Source organism: Zalophus californianus, chromosome 2 (assembly GCF_009762305.2).
Source record: "Zalophus californianus isolate mZalCal1 chromosome 2, mZalCal1.pri.v2, whole genome shotgun sequence".
In the NCBI taxonomy this organism is placed as follows: domain Eukaryota; kingdom Metazoa; phylum Chordata; class Mammalia; order Carnivora; family Otariidae; genus Zalophus; species Zalophus californianus.
In genome coordinates, this window is record NC_045596.1 from 139501050 (window position 1) to 139523813 (window position 22764).

Sequence of the window (22764 nt, forward strand, 5' to 3'; positions counted from 1 at the left end):
TGGGATATACCGTGAGACTTCCTCTAAATGAGTTTGGGAGATTCATTGTATCTCTTGTAGCCTGATAAACCTGAACTAAATTATCTATAATAAAGTCTTTTCTGTTTTTTTTTGTTCTTTTCTTTTATGCACAGATGCACAAAGCAGGGTCATCAGAAGCCTCTCGATTCAAAAGATGATAATACTGAAAAACACTGCCCAGTGACAGTGAATCCTTGGCATATGAAGAAAGCTTTTAAAGTCATGAATGAATTAAGAAGGTATTGTTACATTAATATATGTGTAGCCATGGGTCTCTTCCCTTTATTTTTCAGTTGTTTATACTGAATATACAATCTTCATGCCTCATTGTTGCTTTGTGTGATACAGAGAACATTAAAAGCTTTTTCTGCAGGTTTTTTATCAGAAGCATGAATAGTATAACACTACTTTGTCTGATATGGTAGCCACTAGCCACATGTGGCTAGTCTGAATCGAGATGTTCTGTAAGTCAAAAATATATAATGGATTTCTAAGATTTAATACAAAAAAGAATTGTAAAATGTTTTATTAATAAGTTTTTGGGGCACCTGGGTGGCTCAGGTCATAATCCCAGGGTCCTGGGATCGAGCCCCATGTCTGGTTCCTGGCTCAGCGGAGAGCCTGCTTCTCCCTCTCCCTCTGCCTCTCCCCTGTTCATGCTCTCTCTCTCTCTGTATCTCTCTGTCTCAAATAAATAAAATCTTAAAATTTTTTTAAGGAATATTGATTACACTTTGAAATAATATGTGGGATATTTTGGGTTAAATAGAATATATTATTGAAATTATTTTCACTTTTTTTGTGATTAGTACAAGATTTTGACCTTGCATTTATATATTTTATATATGTATATCCCATATTTCTACTGAACTGCACTGGTCTAGGGTTTCTAACTTACCACAAAGAATGTGGAAAGAAGACTGTCAGAGAGGAATACCTAGGTGGCTCAGTTGGTTAAGTGTCTGCCTTTGGCTCAGGTCATGATCTCAGGGTCCTGGGATGGAGCCCCGCATCGGGTTCCCTGCTCAGCGGGTAGTCTGCGTCTCCCTCTCACTCTCCCACTTTGTGCGCTCTGTCTCACAAATAAATTAATAAAATCTTAAAAAAAAAAAAGACAAAAAAGAAAACTGTCAGAGAAAAATGTGACTCTGGTGGTAGTGGTGGTCGTAGTGGTAGGAATTTTGAGGATTGGTGACATGTCCATTGCTAAGGTAATTCTAGAGTATTTTGAGAGTCACTGATGTGAAAGGAGTGACTTTAAAAGTTGATCAAGAGGCGCCTGGAGTGGCCCAGTCGGGTAAATGTCTTGACTCTTGATTTCAGCTCAGGTTATGATCTCAGGGCTGTGGGATCGAGCTCCGTTCCATGCTGGGTATGGAGCCTGCTTAAGATTCTCTCCCTTTTTCTCTGCCCCCTACCCCCAAATTGATTGAGCCACAAGTAATTTTTTTCTTAATTAAAAGACTAATGTATGTAGTAACAGTCTTGGTTTTCTTAGCTGTTTGTGAAAGACATGTATTTTTTTTTTTTTTTTACTCCATTGTTCTCTCTGTGAAAGTATATATATTTAAAAGCTTGGACTACAAAGAAGGGAATAACTCATACTTCCTTCCATCTGTCTGTGCTATGTCTTCCTAAAAGCCCACGCTTTAGGTCCATCATTTGTTTCTTCTTTACTTAAAGATTCAGTAAATATTTATCTGTTGGGTGCTAGAGATACAGTGGTGAAAAACAGACATGTAGCTTATGGTTGAATGCAGGAAGCAGGCCTTAATCAGAGAATTACACACATAATTTACTGTAAATTTTAATGGCAGTAAGTGCTACAAAGGAGGGCTGCCTGGTGCTATGAAGGTGGATTACAGTGGTCAGGAAAGGCTTCCTTGGAAAGATAGAAATAATTGTGCTGAGATCTAGAGCAAAATATAGGTAAAAGAAATGAAGCCAGGATGAGGGTGGGAGAGATTAGAGAACAGGGTTCCAGGCACAGGAAATGGCAGTGCCCAAGTCTGGTGGTGGGAAGGAGCTGGTCTCATTGGAGGAACTGAGGGGCAGCTGGGGTGCAGATGGCCAGGGGGTTCATGACAAGGAAGAAGCCTGAGTGGGCAGGTGAGGCCCAGTATACTTAGGGTCTTTATACATTTTGGTCTTTATCAGGAGTCGTCAATGGGTGGAAGCCATTGGAGAGTTTTAAGCAGGCAGGGTTATGACATGATCAGATTTTCATTTTGAAAAGAACATATTTGCTGCCAGGTGGAAAGTGGATTAGAGAGAGACAAAAAAGTTAAATTGACTATTACATATTTGACTTGCTTCCTGGTCCTGCTCTGACAGCATTTTTATTTTTATTTATTTATTTTTAAAGATTTTATTTGAAAGAGAAAGTGTGCACGCACGCACACGCGCAAGTGGGAGTGGGGAGCAGTAGAGGGGCAGGAAGAGGGACAAGCAGACTCCCAGCTAAGTGTAGAGACAGACGCAGTCCCATCCCAGGACCCTGAGATCACGACCTGAGCCAAAACCAAGAGTCTGATGCTTAACTGACTATGCCACCCAGGCGTCCCTATTTTTTATTTTTATTTTTACTAATTATTTTTTCCCAAATTTTTATTTAAATTCTAGTTAACACATAGTGTAATGACAGCATTTTTAATAAGTGTGTTTTCATTTTAGGCTTTGGCCAAATATATAGGTGGGATAATCTAGCAGGTCTGTCTGTACTGTTTTAGTTTTTTAATTCCATTGTAACAGTCGTTATGAGAAGGTAAAATGCAGTGGTTAGTAAATAGAACTGTAAGAAAAGTAAGAAAAACAGGCTGGTCTTCTTAAGACTGAGATTTTTAATGGCTCTTCTTTTTCTTTGAAAAGTCTAGAAAGACTGACTTTTTCTAGGTCTGTTCATATCTCCTCCCCCGCCTGTGGGGTGCAGTAGCTGTGGCCCTTCCACTGGTGTGAGTAGCTCTCTGTTGACCCAGGCATAACTCACTACATGTCAGGGCAGGTGACACCTGCCCCTGAAGTGGATGATCCAGGTTTGGGGACAAACTCTTTGGCCTTGGGCCAGCTGTTTTACGTCTTTGAGGCTTAGCTATGAAATGAGGGAAGTGGACAGGATGGAATGTAAGGTTTGTTGTTGCTTGGACATTCTCTCAACCGGTGAGATTGTTTTTCCTGCTTGCCTGCACCTCGTCCTGGGATTATTTAGCGCTAGCCTTCATGTACCTGTTTGTCCCATTTTGGGTGTGAGGTGTATGGCTGTGAAATAGTACCTCGTTCTTCGTGTCACCATTTCAGGAGCTAATGTGTCAGCAGGCTGGTAGTTGATGCTGATTTTCAGGACAAAGAATGACCTTTGAATAGCGGGAGGGTTTTGGCTGCCAGCTCTATGACCGTGTGATTGTTTTAATAAAGTCACTAGCAGGTAGTGTTTTAAAAAATAAACTCTCTTTGGGGTTCATCAGAACCCTTTTTTTGGTTTGTTTTTAATGTCATTCACTTCTCTCTTACCCCTTACGGCCCACTGAATAATTAAAAAAAAAAAAAATCTCTAAAGAGGCCTACTCCTTACAGCTGGAAATCTTATTTCCTGCCATTGCATCAGCTTCCTGCTGCCAGTAAGGGGTAGCTGAGAGTGGGTTTCCTGACTTCTGGGAAGGGAGATCTTCCTTGTTCTTACCACTCTGCTCTTGTGCCCTCACCTCTACCTGGTACGGTAACAGATGGATGGTAGGCACTGTGTTTATGAACCTTCGGCTGATGGAAGTGATTGATTTTTGATTTTGTTCTGTTTTTTAGACAGGAGGCCCAGGTATAGCTCCATGTCCCAGCCCAATATGAGCTTGAATAACTTAAAATTACTTGGTTTAAAAACCCTGCAGTCACTTCTAAACAGTGTATTCAACAAGTATTTGTAAGCAGCTGGTTCTCCTTTGAAATCAGCTTGCCTGCCCGAGAGGCTGTGTGGGAGCCAGAAACAGTATCAGACTTGGCCCGTTCCCAGCAAGCGTCTGGATTGCTGCAGCAGACGTCCAGAGAAGAGGATGAGGCGGTGGAAGATGGTGGGCCGAAGAGGATTTTCACAGGAGAAATCTACAGCGGCCCACAGAAGTGGTTTCTGCTGGGCCTGATGGCGAGCGGTAGGATTCATACAAAGGACAGGGGAGGAAAGGCAGTTCCTGGCCTGGATAACTGCCTGAGCGAGGGAGCGGATGAACAGAACCTGTTGGATAAAGCGAATCAAGAGTTCATGCTGGGGAGTCTGTGCAGACAAGGCTAGGAAGCGGGAGAGGGACAGAATTGTGCAGGCTTAAATAGCGGGATGAATTTGGACTTAGTCCTGTGGGCAGTGGGAATCAGGGAAAGTTTTTGGAAAGGGGAGCAGCATTGTAAGATTAATGATGTTGGAGGAACAACCTGGCCGTGTGGTGTAAGAACGGGTCTTTTTAGCAACACATCTCTGGCAGGAAATGCAGCTCTTTTCAGTTTCCCTAGCATGAATTGGTGGGGGTAGGAGTTTTTCAGAACACTAACATTTTCAAAATCAAATCAAGAGATCTTTACAGAGGGCTTATTATGTGCAACACACTGTATTGGGTCTGTGGAGGAGACAAGTAGACTAAATCTCAGACATGTTTTATTGAGAACATTACGCTGTGGGCTTTTTGAGATGACCAAAAAAAGGAAATGTCAAGAGGTAGCATTTTGCCTTCACAATAAATTTTAAACAGAAAAACTTCAGTTTTGTAGGTCATGGGATAAGACTGTATTTGAGCTTTAAAAATTTCAGTGACTATTAGTTGGGGCCAACCTGTTACTTGTTTAGAAGGAAGATTATTTTGATCCTTAAGTTGTATTTAGGAGTTGAAAGTTTTTAGTAAGGATAAATCATATGAAGCAATTCAGATGCTCCCCTATACATCACATATAAGTCATAAATATTTATTGGTTCAGTTATAATAGCAGTTTTTACGTTTCAAAAGATAATTTAAACAAAAAAGCCTGAAGCTCTCTCTTAAAGGAGTGATTATTGTGTTTTTCCTCCAGGACTTTTAGACATTGTGGATCCAGGTCATTAGTAGGGTTAAATGATCTGTTTTGCATCTTTGAAAATAATGAGTTGTGGATCTTTAGTTACTTGTATTCTGTTGCTTAAATGGCAAGTGAATTAAAGAACAAATCTAAGTGAGTCTGTCTTTCTCTTCATAGCTTTATATTACTGTTTTAAAAGAGATTTTAGGAAATTACATACGATGTGAATTTTTTGTATTGCTCTAATACCTATATTTTTTCTATGGTAAGACATTGTGAAGTTCTTTTGTTTTCATGTTGTACTAGAGTAGAATATGAAACATTCCTTGAAAGAGCAGTTGGGAATAGCCCCCAAGTCAAATAGACTTGTTTATTTAGAAAGTTTAAGATACAGTTTGTAATTTCTAGTCTTAACTAGTAATCTTCTACAGTTTCTTAAGCATGTGATTGATCTCTTTTTAAGTGGTGTTTATTGAGCATAGATAGAATCATTTAACATTTCAAAGAATATGAATAATGGATAGTAGTGAAGTAGTTTACTGACCCAGTTTGTTTCTTTTCCCTTTCTCCATGTTGTTGAATACCTACCACATGTGAGATAGTGTTCTGTTTCAAAGCTCGCTTTCACTAGGCCCTCTTAAATCAGAAAATCAGAAGATCTTACTCTGGCTTTTTTCTTTAAATTATTGTAGTTAAGAGTACTCATGATTTATTTCACCAATTAAAAAAAACCTTTTAATGAGGAAGTTTCCTTTGTATACATCCTACATTTTCTACCACATAGGCTTTTCATCTGCATGTTCAGAAACTCATCTCTGTATTATTTTTCCCCCGAAATCCCTCACCTTCCTCATTTCTCTGTTCTCCCTCTCCCCACCAGCTTTCCTCTGTCCCTAATATCTTCTTTCACTTTATTTCTAATTATTCTTTCCATCTTCTCCTCTCAACTGTGGCCAAGTGTTCTTGCAGCTGTCAGATCTGAAGATGTTACCTTCCCTTCTCTGAGGTATTCGGTGACATGCTTTCCCCCATGTCTTCCTGTGGCTCCATTTTGTCATTTTTCACGTCATTGTGCTGTCTCGATTCTATTTGAAAAGAAGAATAATCTCTATTCTGGGACCCTTTAGTAGTTTCAGGCAGTTTCTAAGTCACTGGCTATAGTAGTTTTCCCTAACTTTCCAAGTTGACTGTCACCACTTTCTGCTTCCTGTTTGAAAATCTCAGCAGGTGCAAATCTGTTGAGGGGGCTGTGCTATTTTTCAGGACTTTTACTATGATGGTGAATCTTATTAAACCCAACATCTAGGTTTTTCCCTGTGCTTACCTGCCAACAGAAATTCAAATTCATATCAAAATCAAACCATCATGGTTTGAACAAGAAGAAGAAGAAGAAGAAGAAGAAGAAGAAGGAAGACAGTGGTGACACTTGTCATGGAGTTCTGTTGCTCTTCGAGATTATTGACATTACAGCCAGATTGTATCTCCCTTGTCTGTTGAATGAAATTGTCAGTTACAGGAGGTTTGGTTAAATATGACTTAAGTCAGCAGTTGGGAAGCGTTTCACCTTTAAACCAGCTCATCTCCCCACCCCGCCTCCCTTCGTGCCAAGGCCAGTACTCCATGATGCAGCCATGTCCGGAACAGCATCTCTGTGTCTGGCTCACCCTTTGGTTCCTGGCCAGTTTTTAATTTCCTTGGCTCCTTTCGTTCTTGCCTTGATTTCTGACCCCTTGCCTGATTTCTTTTCATGTCTTGCTATTGTTTCTTTTATTCTAATACCTGATGCTGTTCCAGAGATGACTTTGGGCACCGTCCTGGGCTGTAGTTTGTGGTTTGCCCATGGACTCTGGCTGACAGCTCATCTCACCAGCCTGGTGCTTCGGCTGTTCCTCTGATTCCACTCCATGTGGCAGAAGTGCCTCCAGGTTTTCCTGGCACCCGAGGGAGACAGATGGACAGATGCCATGTGATCACCTCACCACCCCCACTTCCAGTAGAAAGTAAATTCTTGTTTTAGGTGACTGCTAATTATTTTTGACCTCTGAGCCGGATGGCCTATTTTACTTTGAGAAGATAGATACACAGCAGTGATAGGTTTTTCCAGTCTTGGGAATTGGTCACTTTATATCAGAAAACTAAAGGATGTCTTGGTATGTTCGGGCATGTTTCATTAATTTTCAAAACAGTATCTTTCCTGAGAAGGATCAATTTGCATGATGTTTCATTTAGGAGATGGAGTGCCTTTCATTTTTCTGGGCAATTTCAGTTTTACATAAGGCCTGTATAATTGCTCTTCTTCACATTTGAGCTTAGAGGCAACTTCCTTTGCAAAGCCTCCTTAAGGTTGGGCTTGGCCTCACTTGTGTGTTCCCAAACACCTCATACCTGCCCCATCTTAAAAGTTACAGGTTTGATTTTTATAATTAACCTGTTAGCTTGTCTGTTTCTCCCCATTAGACTGTAAACTCCTTGCTGTTCATGGACGTTATCTTGCTATTGTAAATGAGCATAGTGCATGCTTGCTTCGGCAGCACACACAGTAAATGAACATAGTGCTTGGCGCACAGTAGCCACCCTGGGTATTTGATGAATGAATGAATAAATGCAAATTTTGCTAAAACCTAGTTGTTGGGTTTATTTGTCTTGTTATTCTGGAAGACTTTTCCTTCTACAGTTCATGCTCATTAGATTTCAAGTAATAGGAATATAAACTCAGAGACTTACCATCTAGGCTGCTAAACTAGTTGCTCTTTTTTTTTTTTTAATTGCCAGACTTTTCATTTGTAGCTCACTCCTCCTCACCCAGAAGTTATTCTGCTTCTTATGAACGTGCACATTTGGAAAGAAGGGTGAGACTCAGACACACACTGGCTGAAAGAAGAAGTTTGGTCAGATCTTTGTCTTTGAGTGCTGTTTTAAAATATGATTTTGCTGGAGACAAAAAGAAAAAAAATGAAACACTAGAACTAAATATGTTATTGTTTTAGAATGTGACCCTTAGATTCTGTGTGACCCAATGCAGGGTGTGGCTGCATGCTAATTTGACAGTGTTTTTACCTTATTAGTTAACTAACATCAGCTAATAAGCTGGGAAGGCCAAGCTAATTAGGTGACAACCAGCAGGTGTTATGCTAGATGGTTTCGATCAATGAGTAATTGTAATTGAAGCTAAATGTAATTAATGATGTGATTTGGGGGTGTTCAAGTGTAATTCCACTTAAGTTCCATCTTGAAATTAGAACACTAAGAAGGATTACTACTGACAGAAGGAAAATAGGTGTAAAGATTATTTGACTCATGTTTGAGTTGTGTCCAGATGCCCTGGTCATTATAGGAACACCTGGATGGCCCCATTCTTGAGAGGCTGTGTGCAACTCTGCTGACCTTGACCCCTCTGTCTCCTGCTTTTTGCTCTCCCTTCTCTCTCTCTGCTTTTCTTCTTCTGGGGTCCCCATGGTGCTGTGCTGCTTCAGGTCTCCACAGCACACACTGTTCTGTTAGAAGTTCTCTTGCTCCTTCTCCATCCTGCTAATGCTTACTTGTTTTTAGAACTCAGCTTAAGGTCAGTAGCTGAAGGAAGACTCTTCTGACCGCTCGTCTGATTTAGTTCCTCCCATAGCACCTTTACAATGATGTTTTCCACTTTATCCTATAATCTTGGCATCGTCAGTCCTTTCTGCTAGACAACTTAAGGGCAGAGATGATCTTGCAGTGCTTTGTTGAATTTGATTTTTCTAAATATTCTTGGTGAGGTAGTGCTAAAAACCCACTATAATTAGGCCTTTTATAAATTATATATAGAACTTTAAAAATTGTTTCTAGTGTATAGTATGTCAACTAATAAATTGGTGTTATTTGATTTATACATTTTATTTCCTGTTTTATTCAAGCTTTACCAAGTTTGAAACCACATGGCTTTAGGTGGTTTTGTGTAGTGGTTAAAAGGCTTTGGAGCCAGACTCCATGGATTTGAATGCTGGCATTGCCACTAGTGGGGACTTATGGCTGGTTGTTCATCTTTAACCTTGACTTCCCCAGCTATACATTTTGGGAGTAAAAATCATAATAATACCTACCTCCTAAGAATTGTGGTGAGGTCAGAATGAGATCATACATGCAGGTATAGCTCTTGCATAGTATTCTCCTGAAAACGCCACTGACTTTTCCCACCCGGGTTACTTGTGAACCCATGGAATTCATAGACTTGCAGAGTCGTTTTGTATTCTCCAAGCAGACAGTAGACTTTGTCAGTTTTCCACAGCGGAGGACTCACAAATGGGTGACCTGAGGCCACCTTTGATGACTCTAATGTGCGACCTGCCTGATGTCTCATACAGCATCGTGAGCCATTATAGTGACACCCATGAGCCATACTTCGGTCTAAAGGGCATAGCAAGCTCATCAGCGGTGAGGCCTGGAACACACTTACCACCAGTGCTGTGGGACTCCTTTTTCTTAGTTTTTCTTAGTTTCTCTTGGACTGGAGGGAAAATAGATGCCAGTAGGATCTCTGAAAACTTTTGGTGCGATCTCCACAGAAACAAGTTTGTAAGCAGTGTGGAAAAGTGGAAAACATCAAGGACTTGGTGAAGCTCCTGTGAAAATGTTGCTTGTGAGCTCCTAGAAAATTACAGAAGCAGACAGGCCATCCTTGTAGGAAATACAGTAGTGGAGGAGGGGGCCAAGTGTGACCTATGTGTGCTATACATATAAATTCAGTGCTTGGGTATTTGAGGTGTGGAAAGGACTTGGGTTCACCACACCTGTTTCAGTCATTAATAACATGACGACCAGTAAGGTGGGTTTTAGAGTTGGAGCCCTCTTGCTTGTTCTGGAAGAAGCGTCAGCACCACTTTTTGCCAAAAAGATATTGTGACATTCTTACTTAGCTGGAGAGTCTTATCTAGCAGCTTGTGTAGAATGTAAGAAGTGTTCACATGGTTTTGAATGACTTAAAATGGATATTTCAGAATTGGAGGTATAATTATGTTTGCTGAATAATGGTTTGTTTTAAGGTAACAAAATGCTTTTTAATTTTGTATATGGTAATGTTTTTTAGCCTTGAGGAATGAGATAGTTTTCACTGGTGAAATGTTCTGATTAAGTTAAGCTTCAAGTGTTTTATATGCTTTTTATTTTTTTTAAGATTTTATTTATTTGAGAGAGAGAATGAGAGATAGAGAGCATGAGAGGGAAGAGGGTCAGAGGGAGAAGCAGACTCCCTGCTGAGCAGGGAGCCCGATGTGGGACTCGATCCCGGGACTCCGGGATCATGACCTGAGCTGAAGGCAGTCGCTTAACCAACTGAGCCACCCAGGTGCCCCTCTTATATGCCTTTTAAATAGCAGGTGTAATTGAATATAATTTTATCTTTGCTTGATGACCAGCATCATTTTAAGTATCTTTTTTTTTTTTTTTTGGTACTTTGACCCAATTTGGTTTTCTACATATGTTTTATTTTGTCTTCATCTTAATGTCAGACTGCCATCTGCCACTTCTGCTGATGTTCTTAATTCAAACAACCTCCCCTTTTATAATCCACTGATGGTTTGCTGCTAGTAATTTACTTTAGGTTGAGAAATCAGTAATCAAATTGGGAAAGATTTGTCTGTTAAACAAAGGCAAGATTCTGAGTGAGGGCCCAATGCATGTCAGGCTTTTGTCATGACTGTTTTCTGTGTGCTTCATGTTTAGGAATTCTATTTTAAATAGATGGCAGTTTTATTTATTTATTTTTTAAAAAGATTTATTTATTTATTTTAGAGCGCGCACGCATGAGCAGGAGGGGCAGAGGGAGAGGGAGAGAGAATCTGAAGCAGACTCTGTGCGAGCCCAGAGCCCAAAGGTGGGGGATCGATCTCAGGACCTTGAGATCAGGACCTGAGTCGAAACCAAGAGTCAGCTGCTTAACTGACTGTGCTACCCAGTTGCCCCAGAGGATCGGTTTTGTTTTATTTTATTTTTTTAAAGATTTTATTTATTTATTTGGCAGAGAAAGATACAGCAAGAGAGGGAACACAAGCAGGGGGAGTAGGAGAGGGAGAAGCAGTCTTCCTGCCAAGCAGGAAGCTGGATGCAGGGCTCGATCCCAGGACTCTGGGATCATGACCTGAGCCGAAGGCAGACGCTTAATGACTGAGCCACCCAGCGCCCCAGGATCGCAGTTTTAAAAGTTAGCCTTAACTTCAGGAGAGTGGGTTTTTACTATAATATATTTGCACAGGATGTTCAATACATTTATTATTGGTATCATTAAAATTTTTTTTCTCTCTCTGCTTTGTAAACAGTCAGAATTTGCTGTGTGATGTCACAATTGTGGCTGAAGACATGGAAATCTCTGCTCATAGAGTGGTGCTGGCTGCCTGTAGTCCTTACTTTCATGCCATGTTTACAGGTATGAAATGTCTTAGTTATGGGTGTTTTTTAAATGTATACAGATCTGGGCTTTTCTCTCCATATTTTCTTTTCTTACTAACATTTTACTGTTACGAAATTCAGTATCGTAATGGAAGTAAATGCTCTTGCTTTGTTTCAAATTCCTCTTCCTCATTATTTTTCATTTTTGTAATCATGTGTATGTGTACATTCAGATACTCACAATTTTATGTTCAGTTTTCCCCCTTTATATTTGTGTTTACATATATTGGCTCAGTTTACTTTCCTGCTATTTATTAACAACTTGGCACTTCATTATTTTGGCAAAAGAAAAGCACTTTTACTGTTTCCATTTTTTCAAATGATTTTCACATATGCTTCACTTATTCTTTACCATGAATAAAGAGATATTTATTTAGTGTCCTTTGACTTGGTTACATAAAAAAAATAGGGTGGACACTTAGGTAACTGTAAAAAAATACATAGAATGATTTCAGTACTTCTGGAAAAAAGTAATTTATGTCTGCAACACTTGAAGTCCTTAACCTCATTCTCTTTTTTTAGTTGTTTTTGTTTATTTGAGAGAGAGAGAGAGCGCGCGCGTGCGCATGAGCAGGGGGAGGGGCAGAGAGAGAGGGAGGGAGAAGTAGACTCCCTGCTGAGTGGGAGCCTGATGCAGGGCTCAATAACAGGACCCTGAGATCATGACTTGTGCTGAAGTCAGAAACGTAACTGACTGAGCCACCCAGGTGCCCTCTTAACCTCATTCTTAAAAAAATAAAATAAAATAAATTTAAACATATTTTGTACAAAGAAATGAAGTTACTATCTGTTCCAACAGTGAGCTTATAATCTTAAGAGTATTGGTAGGGCAAACAAAATACTTATAAAAACAAGTGTGGTTATACCAAAAAGCACAAATCCAAAGCTATTCATACTTTAGAAGTCATGAAGTATTTCTTGTGCTTAACATTTTGCTTAGATACTTCAAGGAATACAGACCAGTGTAAGTGTGCTTCCCACCCCGGTAATGATGTGCACACTTTAAATAATGCAGTAGTGTGTGGAAGATCTGGGTGCCCAGAGCAGTGATGCTGTTGGAAGGGCTGTGATGGGCAGCACTGAGAGAAGGGGATCTGACATTTCCTGAAACCTGATAGGTTTAAAGGACTCACACAGATGAAGATGAGTGCAGAAGGCCACGTGAAGAGGATGGGCTTAGTGTTTTAGGAGGAGAGAGGAGTCTAGAGCCCCTCACTATTTAGCCTGTTGCAGCCTTGCTGTTCCTGAACAGAGTTAAATAATCAAGGATGTAGGAAGGATAGCAGAGGGGCAGTGAGCCAAGTTGGGAGGGTGCCTTTCTTTTTAGCTGAGGCTGATTTGAAAAGTCAATTCTGATGAAGTGAGACTAGTCAAATTTTTATGTCCTAGGGTTCATTTCAGTCTCGTGGTTCACATCTTACTTATTTCTTCTGGATGGTTTTCTCAACAGAGTCTCTAGGCTTGTGAGAGGAGGGTTCTAGCTGGAATGTGTTGGCCTAGTTTAGGAATTCCCTGTATAGTGCTGTCCCCTGTAAGTGGCGTTCTCTCCCGTGACATTGCTGTTGCTACTTCCTTGTTGGAAACTATGGGAAACTCATGTCATCAATTTATGCTTCCTTTTCCCCCTCTGGAGAAGGAGGATGTTCATATTACCCACTTTCTAGGATTTTTGTAAAAATTAAATGAGATCATATATGTGAATTTCTTAGCAGTTTTCTTACTTGGCACATAGAAAATATGTCATTAATTTTGGCCGTAATTATGGTTATTACTATTTTAATTGGAGAATAGCAGACATACAGTGTTAGTGTCAGGTGTACAGCAGAGTGTACGGCATCTCTGTATGTTACGCTGTGCTCACCACAGCACTAGCTGCCAGCCACCACCATACAACAGTATTACAGTACCGTTGATTATTTTCCCTCTACTGTACCTTCCATCCCTGTAACTGACTCATTCACTAACTAGAAGCCTGTATCCCCAACACCCATTCGCCCGTTTTGCCCGTCCTGCTACCCTTTCCCCTCTGGTAACCACAAGTTTGTTCCCTATATTTATGGGTCTGTTTCTGCTTGTTTGTTTGTTTTGTGTTTTTGATTCCATATATAAGTAAAATCATGTGGTATATATTTTTCTCTGACTTATTTCATTAGCATGATACCTTCTAGGTCCATCCATGGTGGCACAAATGCTAAGATCTCATTCTTTTTTTTTTTACAGCTGAGTAGTATTCTGTCACATATATATGTACCAAATCTTCTTTTTTCCATTCATCTATTGATGGCCGTTTGGGTTGCTTTCATGTCTTGGCTATTGTAAATAATGCTGCAATAAACATAGGAGTTGTATGTATTTTTTCAAATTAATTTTTTTGGGTTTGTTTTTGGTAAATCCAAAATATATAAAGAATTTATAGAACTCAACACCAAAAAACCAAATAATTCAATTAAAAAATGGACATGCTTACTAGGCTTGACTTTTATGGTGAAGTGATAGTGACAGCAATAGATGCTGGTCACCTTTCTGGCGATCTTTGTACATTTTCTACTTTTGAATCCACTGAGTAGTTCATCGTTTGTCAGAGATTAGGTAAGGAACATAAGGAGATTTGGTCTAGGTGGTTAGTGTACATACATTTATTTACATTTTGCTAGAATATGACTCTATTATTTCTTTTCCTGTTTTTTTTTTTTTTTTGTCTGAAGCCCTGTTAAATTTTATTATAAAAAATATGGTGAGGCCAACCAGTAGACTGTTGCATGCTTCCATTGCATCATACATTATGTATATTTATTTTCTCCTGCTTCGTGGGTAATCAGAAGTGTTTGCAATGGCACAGGGCATTACCTACTTTTCTTTTGTTTTCCTCTGACTCCCCTCTTAGGAAATATGCAGATGTCCTTTTTTGGCCCTTGTTTTTAATCTCCCATAAATTGTAGGGAAATTTTTCATTCAAATTATATCACCTAAAAAAGAATTCTGTTACTCATTGTAATTCCAAGTATTTGGGTAGAGAAGGGAGGTGAAAAGTAATTTTGTGATGTATTCACAGGTTTTTACTCTGTGAAGTATGGGCCTATTTAGAGCAAGGCCAGGTGGTTTAACTGTTACTTGAGAAAGCATATATCAGATTGGGTTCTTGTGTTTTTAAATTACTTGTTACAAATATGGCATTTAAAATGCTATTTCTCTTACAGATACATTTGAGGCTTATTTAGTGCCACAGTCTAAAGTATATGACATCTAGTGGGAAATAATGAATTTTTACTTTTACTCCTTTGTATTGTGCTTTTTGATGATTTCTTTTGTCATATTGAACATGATTCAGTAAGTTAGAATATGAAAAGGTAGATTATCATGTGCATGATTAAGAAGTGGTATTTTTAAAAAGTTGTTTTCATGGTTATATTTGTCTAAGATTCATGCTTTCTTTCATCAAGGAATATTTATTGAGCATCTTCTGTGTGCTAAGCATTATCCTAGGTTTGAGAACTTTAGAGATGAACAAGACAGATAAGTCCCTGCTTTCATGATTCTCCTTGGAAGAGGAGGAAAAGTTAGAGAGTAAATGCAAAGAAAAGATAATTTCTGATATCATTGAATGCTGTGAAGAAAATTAAATAGAGTGTTGTGCATAAAGAGCCCAAGTTAGGATGCCTTAGTTTGCACATGACAGAAACTCCACTTAAACTGGCTTATTAAATAGTAAGGAAATGTATTCTCTCATAACTGGGAAGTAGGCTGGACACCAGGCATGGTCAGATCTGCAGCCTGAGAATTTCATCAGGGATCCGCTTCCTTCTCTCTCTGCCCTGCTGTTTGCAGTAAAAATGTTACCCCAAGGTTGCTTCCCCTTGTGAATGGAAGATGCCAATCAGAGTGGACCCAACATCTCAGGAAGGAGAGGGAGGGTGTGCTTTTTCTTTTTTTCTCCCTTTAGGGTCTAGTAGACCTTTTCCAGAAGTACTCAAACTAGACCAAAACTGGCAGGGGAATGTGGCTACAATGTTTGCCTCAGATTAGTGGTAGGATTGGGGAATTATGTGCCATGACCATCATAGAGAATGGCTGGCAGGGGCATCCGGGTCAGCTTGCCAGAATGAAAATACCTGTGTGTCAGTAGCTTCTTTGTAACCCAGGACTAATGACAAACAAAGGGCGTAATAATGATGAGATTACAAATGAACCTGAAGAGTAATGGAATAAAATTTATTTATTACATGTCGCTGTAAATTTGCCATTCACTTTTTAGCATTTCAGCATAGTAAAAGATTCTGTATTATACTTTTATGTTTTTCTCAGATATTTTTATATGCTAAACAATAATTGAAATTAGAATCATAGAATTTTTGCATTGAAATGGATCTTAGGGTTTGCTGTCTTAACCTGTTCACTTTTTAGAACTTTAGAGTGCATAAATAAAGTCATCAGTTTGTGCTAGGTTTCAGGAGCCTTGAGGAAAGGTCTTTGAGATGGAAATGTTTCTATCCACAAATATGTCTGTAAACTTTACAATTTGGAGGACATTTTTTTCTCAAAAAAAGCAGAGATGGTGCAGTGTTCACTAGTGAAGTACTTAGCTTGGCCTGGAATGTATAGTGGATGTTCAATGAATGTTGACTGAAATCCTTCATAGCTAGAAACCCATGTTCAAGACTAGTTCAAGTGTTAATTATGTTGAGTAAAGATGCTACATTTTAGATTGGCATGTGTATCACTTTTTATTCTTCTAGTCATTCATTTATCCAACCAGAATTTATTGGGTATCTATAATAGGTCAGGCGTTGTGGGATACAGAGGTAAGATGAGAAAGACCTCTTACCCTCAGGGAGCTCAAGGATCCAGGTAGGGAGAACTAAGTATTATTAGGACAGAGTGGATTTGCAGGAGGTACCCAAGTGTACCCAGGGTGAGAGCCTAACCTGGCTTTGGGCCACCAGTAGGTGAGCCTACCTGGAGAGGGTCCAGCTGACTCTTGAGGAATGGGGATTAGCCTGGGGAATGAGAGCATGGGGAGACAAGAGGACAAAGCTCAACAAAAAGGCATCAAAACAGGAAATTATTCGCTGCATGTGGAAAACTACAGGAGCTTTCTTCTGGATATATTTATTTTTTATTAACATATAATGTATTATTTGTTTCAGGGGTACAGGTCTGTGATTCAACAGTCTTACACAATTCACAGCGCTCACCATAGCACATACCCTCCCCAATGTCTATCACCCAGCCACCCCATCCCTCCCACCTCCCACTACTCCAGCAACCCTCAGTTTGTTTCCTGAGATTAAGAGTCTCTTATGGTTTGTCTCCCTCTCTGGTTTCATCTTGTTTCTTTTTCCCTCCCTTCCCCTATGATCCTCTGTCTTGTTTCTCAGATTTCTCATATCAGTGATATCATATGATACTTATTTTGCTTAGCATAATACCCTCTCGTTCCATCCACATTGTTGCAAATGGCAAGATTTCATTTTTTTTTTTTTGATGGCTGCATAATATTCTTCTGGATATATTTTAAGGCTAGAAGTAGGAGAGAGAGGAGGCTGGATAGTGAAGCAGGGATGGAATATGGAAGGAGCTCAACATGCCTGAACTAGGAGCAGCTGGAGGCTTTTGACTACCATGGTCAGATCTGTGGAGTCGTCCCGGGGGCAAGGAAAGAATTAGGAGGCTGCTGTGCTGGTGTTGGCAAGATGTGGTAGGACCCTGGTGACATAGTGGCAGAAGGGATGGAGAGGAGAGGGGGCATCTATTTGAGATCTCTCTGAGGTTCATTCTGAAGGTTTTAGTGAATGATGGGATGGGTGGGTAAGGAAGAGGGGAGAGTCAAAAGCGCTTCTCAGGATTTTAGTGATGATATCTGTGCAGATATCCTCATAGAGCTTCACAGGTCTACATGATCAAGATACAGAAGCAAAACACCCTAATCTGGAGAGAGACTTTGAAGTTAAAAGTGATGTGAATAAACTCTGTACAGTATCATTGAATATTTTTTAAAAATGCATTATCAAAAATAAATCTCACAAAACCATAGTGCCTAAAGATTTTCTCTATAAACAGCAAAGGGCAGTAACTCAAGCAATATGTAACAACTAGAATTAGATCTCAATAGCTTTTACAACTCTATTTTTATTTTTTTATTTTTTTAAAAGATTTTATTTGTTTATTTGTGTGTGAGAGAGAGAGCACAAGCAGGGGGAACTGCAGGCAGAGGGAGAGGCAGGCTCCCTGCTGAGCAAGGAGCCCAATGTGGGGGACCCTGGGATCATGATCTGAGCTAAAGGCAGGTACTTAACTGACCGAGCCAGCCAGGCATCCCTACAACTCTCTTTGGTATGTGTTTTAATTCTTAGTATTTACTGGAATTTGTAAACTATTAATGCAATCTGTGGCAAGCTATTTGTTATTGTTTTTGTAGATTAACGTGAAACATAAAGATTAAAACATTTTTAAAGCAACATATGATAGAGATTGAATTTGTTGAAAGCAGATACAGTTTTCTGGGGAAAGAAAATTCATTATTAAAAATGACGCATATGGAATATATGAATTAGCAAAGTATGTCTTACAGCAATACCTTAAAAACTAGAATATTAAAAACTGCTTGGCAAAGGACTAATTTTTCACTCAAATATGTAAATTAAAGTCAGAGTTGTTTTTGTCTAAGCTAGGTCATGCCTAAGTCCTGAGAGCTGAATTCACTCCTTGAGAACTAAGTACATGACTTTATACTTGTGTGGTCTCAGGCCCTGCACATCGCCATACATCGCCAGAGCCCTGTAGGTGAATTAGATGTGACCTTTGTCCAAAGTCCAAGTCTATAGTCCAAAGTGTCTTCACTTTAGACACAAAAGAACTTTGAGATGATACAAATCCCATCTGTCTACAAGATCCAAGAGAGTAAGATAGAGGAATGTGCCTTACATGCAAATGAAGAATTATATTTCTGTATTCCTCAATCTTTCCTTTTTCCTCCCTTTTTTTAGAGGGGAAGAAACATGCTGAGGCAACAGACACATAACCCAGTCCCTTGTCTTCCTGCTGTATAGGCATATATACCTCTTTCTCATTAACTGTCTCCCTTCTCTTGTAATACCGGTGGATGCCCCCCCCCCCAGCCCCCGCACCCCTCCCTGGGAGGTGGCAGGATACTTTTGAGATATTTTAGCTCTTAGGAGAACAGCTTCTTTCTGAGATCTTGTCAGAAATAATCTCCAGGGAAGCATGCAGTTAAATGTACATCACTATTATTATTTCTGTCCTCCCAGAGTTTGTGTTTACAAAGGAATTTTGTGTAATTATGGATTCCCATAGGCTTTTCTGATAGCTTGTGGTCGCTGACAGTGTACCATGGCTAAAAAAGAAATGAACTTTCAAGAAATCCTGAGACTGTTATGTTGTTTTTCTAACAGATACTCGATTAAGGTGAAGGATTAATGGTTTTGATGCTGCTTCTTTTGTCTTTGAAACCTAATGGATCCAAACCCTTGTGCTAGGTGTCTCATAGTACTCAACATAATTTTTAGACTGCCTTCATCATTTTAAATTGAAGTTTTCTTTCCCTACCATTCGATAGTTTATGTTTCCCTATGTCTTGGGTCATTTTATGTTGTCCACACGTATGAGCTCAAACCTGCTGCTTTCTCTCCCTAAGTTCCCTTCTCTCTTCTGCTTCCCTGTTTCTTTCCATAAGAGAGGACCTTATTTATGACCCTTGAATGTTTCACTAGTTCAGTGAGTAAAGGAGAGAGGTCTTATAGCACTTTTTAGCAGGCAGTGAGATAGAAGAATATCTGGCTTTAGTAAGAAAGGCTGGTATGGAAGTGACTTAGGTTTGTGGATGAAGTTACCACAGATGACAAAGAGGAGTAGAACTTGGACTAGAAGATCTCTGTAACAAACCGTTGTCATTGACTAGCCCTTTTGTGATCTTTCTTTTGTCTTGCATTCCCTCAGCAGCTTCTGTTTGTGTCCTAATTGTTTCCTGCATGAGGGTCGTGCTGTCCCCGAGGACAAAACCTCTGTGTCCAGTGCAGGCCACTCATGCCCATGGCAGCCACTGCCGTGCTTATTGAATGAATGCTGCTAACCAAGTGGGTCCTTTTTAGCAAGTGCTCATTGCTATTAGTCAAAAGGGGTAACATTGTGACTCTTCTAGTCATGAATAGAAATCCAAAAAGAAAACAAGCTGCCCACAAGCATGGACCAAAAAAAGCATGGACAGCATCAGATACTGAACCTAATAATGCCACAGGTATTATAGCTGGGCACGTGGCATGTTCACTGTTTTGATGTCATTTTCAGGTACAAGTGGGTAATAGAAGTACATTTTATGATTTGCTCAGGTAAGCTGCTAGGGGAGGTGATGGAATGTTTTAGGCCTGCAAAAAGTGGCTGGTTGTGTTGCCTACAAAATACAGTGAATGGCAAGAAAATGGTATTGGTATTTTCACAGCAGTGGCTTGCTGTAGCGTCACTTTTCCTCCTTTGTGTTTTAGGTGAGATGAGCGAGAGCCGAGCAAAGAGAGTTCGAATAAAAGAGGTAGACGGCTGGACTCTGAGGATGCTGATTGATTATGTTTACACTGCAGAAATTCAGGTTACGGAAGAAAATGTACAGGTGAGAGTAAACCCCTCATACCATTTGGCTCTTCGCACATGCCAGTTTTTTAAATCAAAAGAGCATACCCATACCACAGGATACTTTTTGTAGCAAAGTAATGGAATTCATTGTTAAAACTGAATTTCTAAGGGACATTTGGAATGATTACATCTCTCTAATGATGTTTCTGATTTCAGTATCTTTTATAGTCTTGAAGTTCCAATCTTTCAGTTCTCTGAATGACACTGTTTGTGAAAACGCTGTCATATTCATTTGTAACTACTGATTGATGCTGCCCACATTTCTCTGTTCCCTTGAGGTTAAAATCTACAAAGGATGTTTTTGACTATCAACAGTCTTTACTTTTACTATAACAGCATCTTCTGTGATTCTAGAATTTAGCTAAAATTTGACATTCCATTTTCTTTCTTTAAAGAACAAATGCTTTATATATATATGATGTAAACGAATAATACAGATGTATGTAGTGTAGAAGGTAAAAGTGCCTCTTTTAAACTGCCCTTTCTTTCTCACCCACCCCAACCCACACACATTGATTTGTTCTCCTGCCCTGGAGGGTAGCTTCTGCTATCTGCTTGGTGTGAATCGTTTCAGACCATTTTCTGTGCAATTATATATACCCATGCACTCATACCCCTGCACAGTTTTCCTGATACAAGTATATTTTCACTATGCCTGTTATTCTGAAACTTGCTTTTTTCACTGTACAAAGTATCTTGAAGTTCTTTATACGTCAGTATATGTGGGCCCAGCTCCTTCTTTTGAATGGCATCCCATATGTTAATCAGCATATATGATTTTTCCACCTTTATAAAAGTACTGCAGTGAATGGACATTTTTATATTTATATCCAAAACTTCATGGAATAGATTTCTCAAATGTAATTGGTGGATCAGTGGGTACATGCATGTTTTAATTTTTTTTTTTAAAGATTTTATTTATTTATTTGAGAGAGAGAGAGCACAGGAGAGGGGGGGAGGGTCAGAGGGAGAAGCAGACTCCCTGCTGAGCAGGGAGACCAATGCGGGACTCAATCCCGGGACTCCAGGATCATGACCTGAGCTGAAGGCAGTCGCTTAATCAGCTGAGCCACCCAGGCACCCTTAATTTTTGATAGTTATGCCAAATTTGCCAACTGAAAGTTTATTTATACTCCTTATTCCAACAGGTAAACTGTGTTTTGAGGACAACAAAAAGAATTAGGACTAACTTCTTAAGAAATAATCTCTAAATTCTACTTGCTCAGATAGGAAAGTGTGGGCTCAATCTTTTGTCCCTTATAATTAGTTGAAATATAATACAAACTTTCTGAGTTTGGAGACTGAAATCTTTGGACATTAACTTGTTAAGACATGCTGTAATTAAATCTGATCTGAAATAATGGCAGTGGTGAAGCCTTCTGGTGATCTTTCCCAGGTGGTCTCATTTGCTTTTGCTTGGGAATCCAGTTCATGAGGTAAGGCATTTGAAACAACCTTGGTTGATATTAAAATCGTGTATAAAGGTGTGAATCAACTGCTATGGGAACTTTTTTTTTAACCTGGAGGAAAGTGTTTGGTTCATGTCATGAAGTAACAGTACCAACAATCTGTTTTTTTCTGTATGGTTATGCTAGTTGCTGGATTTTGGGACATCGTTTTCAACAAGATTTTATCTTAGTTTTCTTTTTGCTCCTTTTTAAAAATTCATTTGAGTTCATGGGCCTCATTGTGCCCTGTATCTGACCTTCAGCCAATGAATTGCTGTCATAAAATGTGACACGGGGGAAATTTGCAGAAGATGATTTAGGCCTAAGATGATTTAGGCCTAATAGGCTGTGTGAATTCAGCCCTCAATGCTGTTTGTAGTAGTTCTTGTGGTGGAGATGTTGGCCTATGAGGAACTGGGATAACGCCTCTCTTGTTTCTTTTTATTTTTTTAAAGATTTTATTTATTTATTTGGCAGAGAGAGAGAGACACAGCGAGAGAGGGAACACAAGCAGGGGGAGTGGGAGAGGGAGAGGCAGGCTTCCCGTCGAGCAGAGAGCCCGATGTGGGGCTCGATCCCAGACCCTGGGATCATGACCTAAGCCGAAGGCAGACGTTTAACGACTGAGCCACCCAGGCGCCCCTCTCTTGTTTCTATCACTATCACATTACAGTCCTGAATATTAGTCATCACAGCCTTTCAGAAAACCTCTTGCCATGTTGATTTGCCTTTTGTGTATATGTTCAGCTCCTACAGGAGTACATTCAAAGAGTTGTATTTGGCAGATTTACTAAATGCTTAATATTCGTGTAGTTTTTATTTTTGGGGGGGTGGGGGAGAGAGCTTAGCCTCATTTATATTCCATTGAAAAATATTTTAGAAAAGGCAGTTTGGAAATAAAATTGATTACAATAAGTTGCCTTTTCTGTAACAAGTATTTTTCAGTGAAATACAAAATTAGGGTTTACCTATCAGGATATGCAAAACTGCTCTCTCCTCTGTCTTGTTTATTTTTGTCTGTGTACACTTTGTTACATCTTTCTTACAAGCACTGTTCACCTTAGGGAAGGGAGTGGTATGGTGGAGGTATGTGGTGTTCTTGTTAAAGTTAAGCTAGAATTTTAAATGGCCCCAACTGGGAGCCTGCTCTGAGTATATATGTTTTGAGAGAATTGACAGTGGGAGTAGACCTTTCTGTAGTTCAAAAGTT

The 22764-nt window shown here is 39.6% G+C and overlaps 1 protein-coding gene across 4 annotated transcripts in view; it reads left to right on the plus strand.

Annotated features, from left to right (window-relative positions):
- The window catches only part of KLHL2 (kelch like family member 2), a 97071-nt gene that overhangs the window by 12139 nt on the left and 62168 nt on the right, over positions 1–22764 (plus strand). For 2 of the 4 annotated variants that reach the window (XM_027598490.2, XM_027598491.2), the window contains exons 2-4: positions 135–260; positions 11337–11443; positions 19962–20083. In XM_027598490.2, the coding sequence (XP_027454291.1) occupies positions 135–260; positions 11337–11443; positions 19962–20083 (355 nt within the window). Of the gene's footprint in view, positions 1–134; positions 261–4076; positions 4158–11336; positions 11444–19961; positions 20084–22764 lie in introns of those variants that run through there. The other 2 variants (XM_027598492.1, XM_027598494.1) reach the window with 2 other exon arrangements.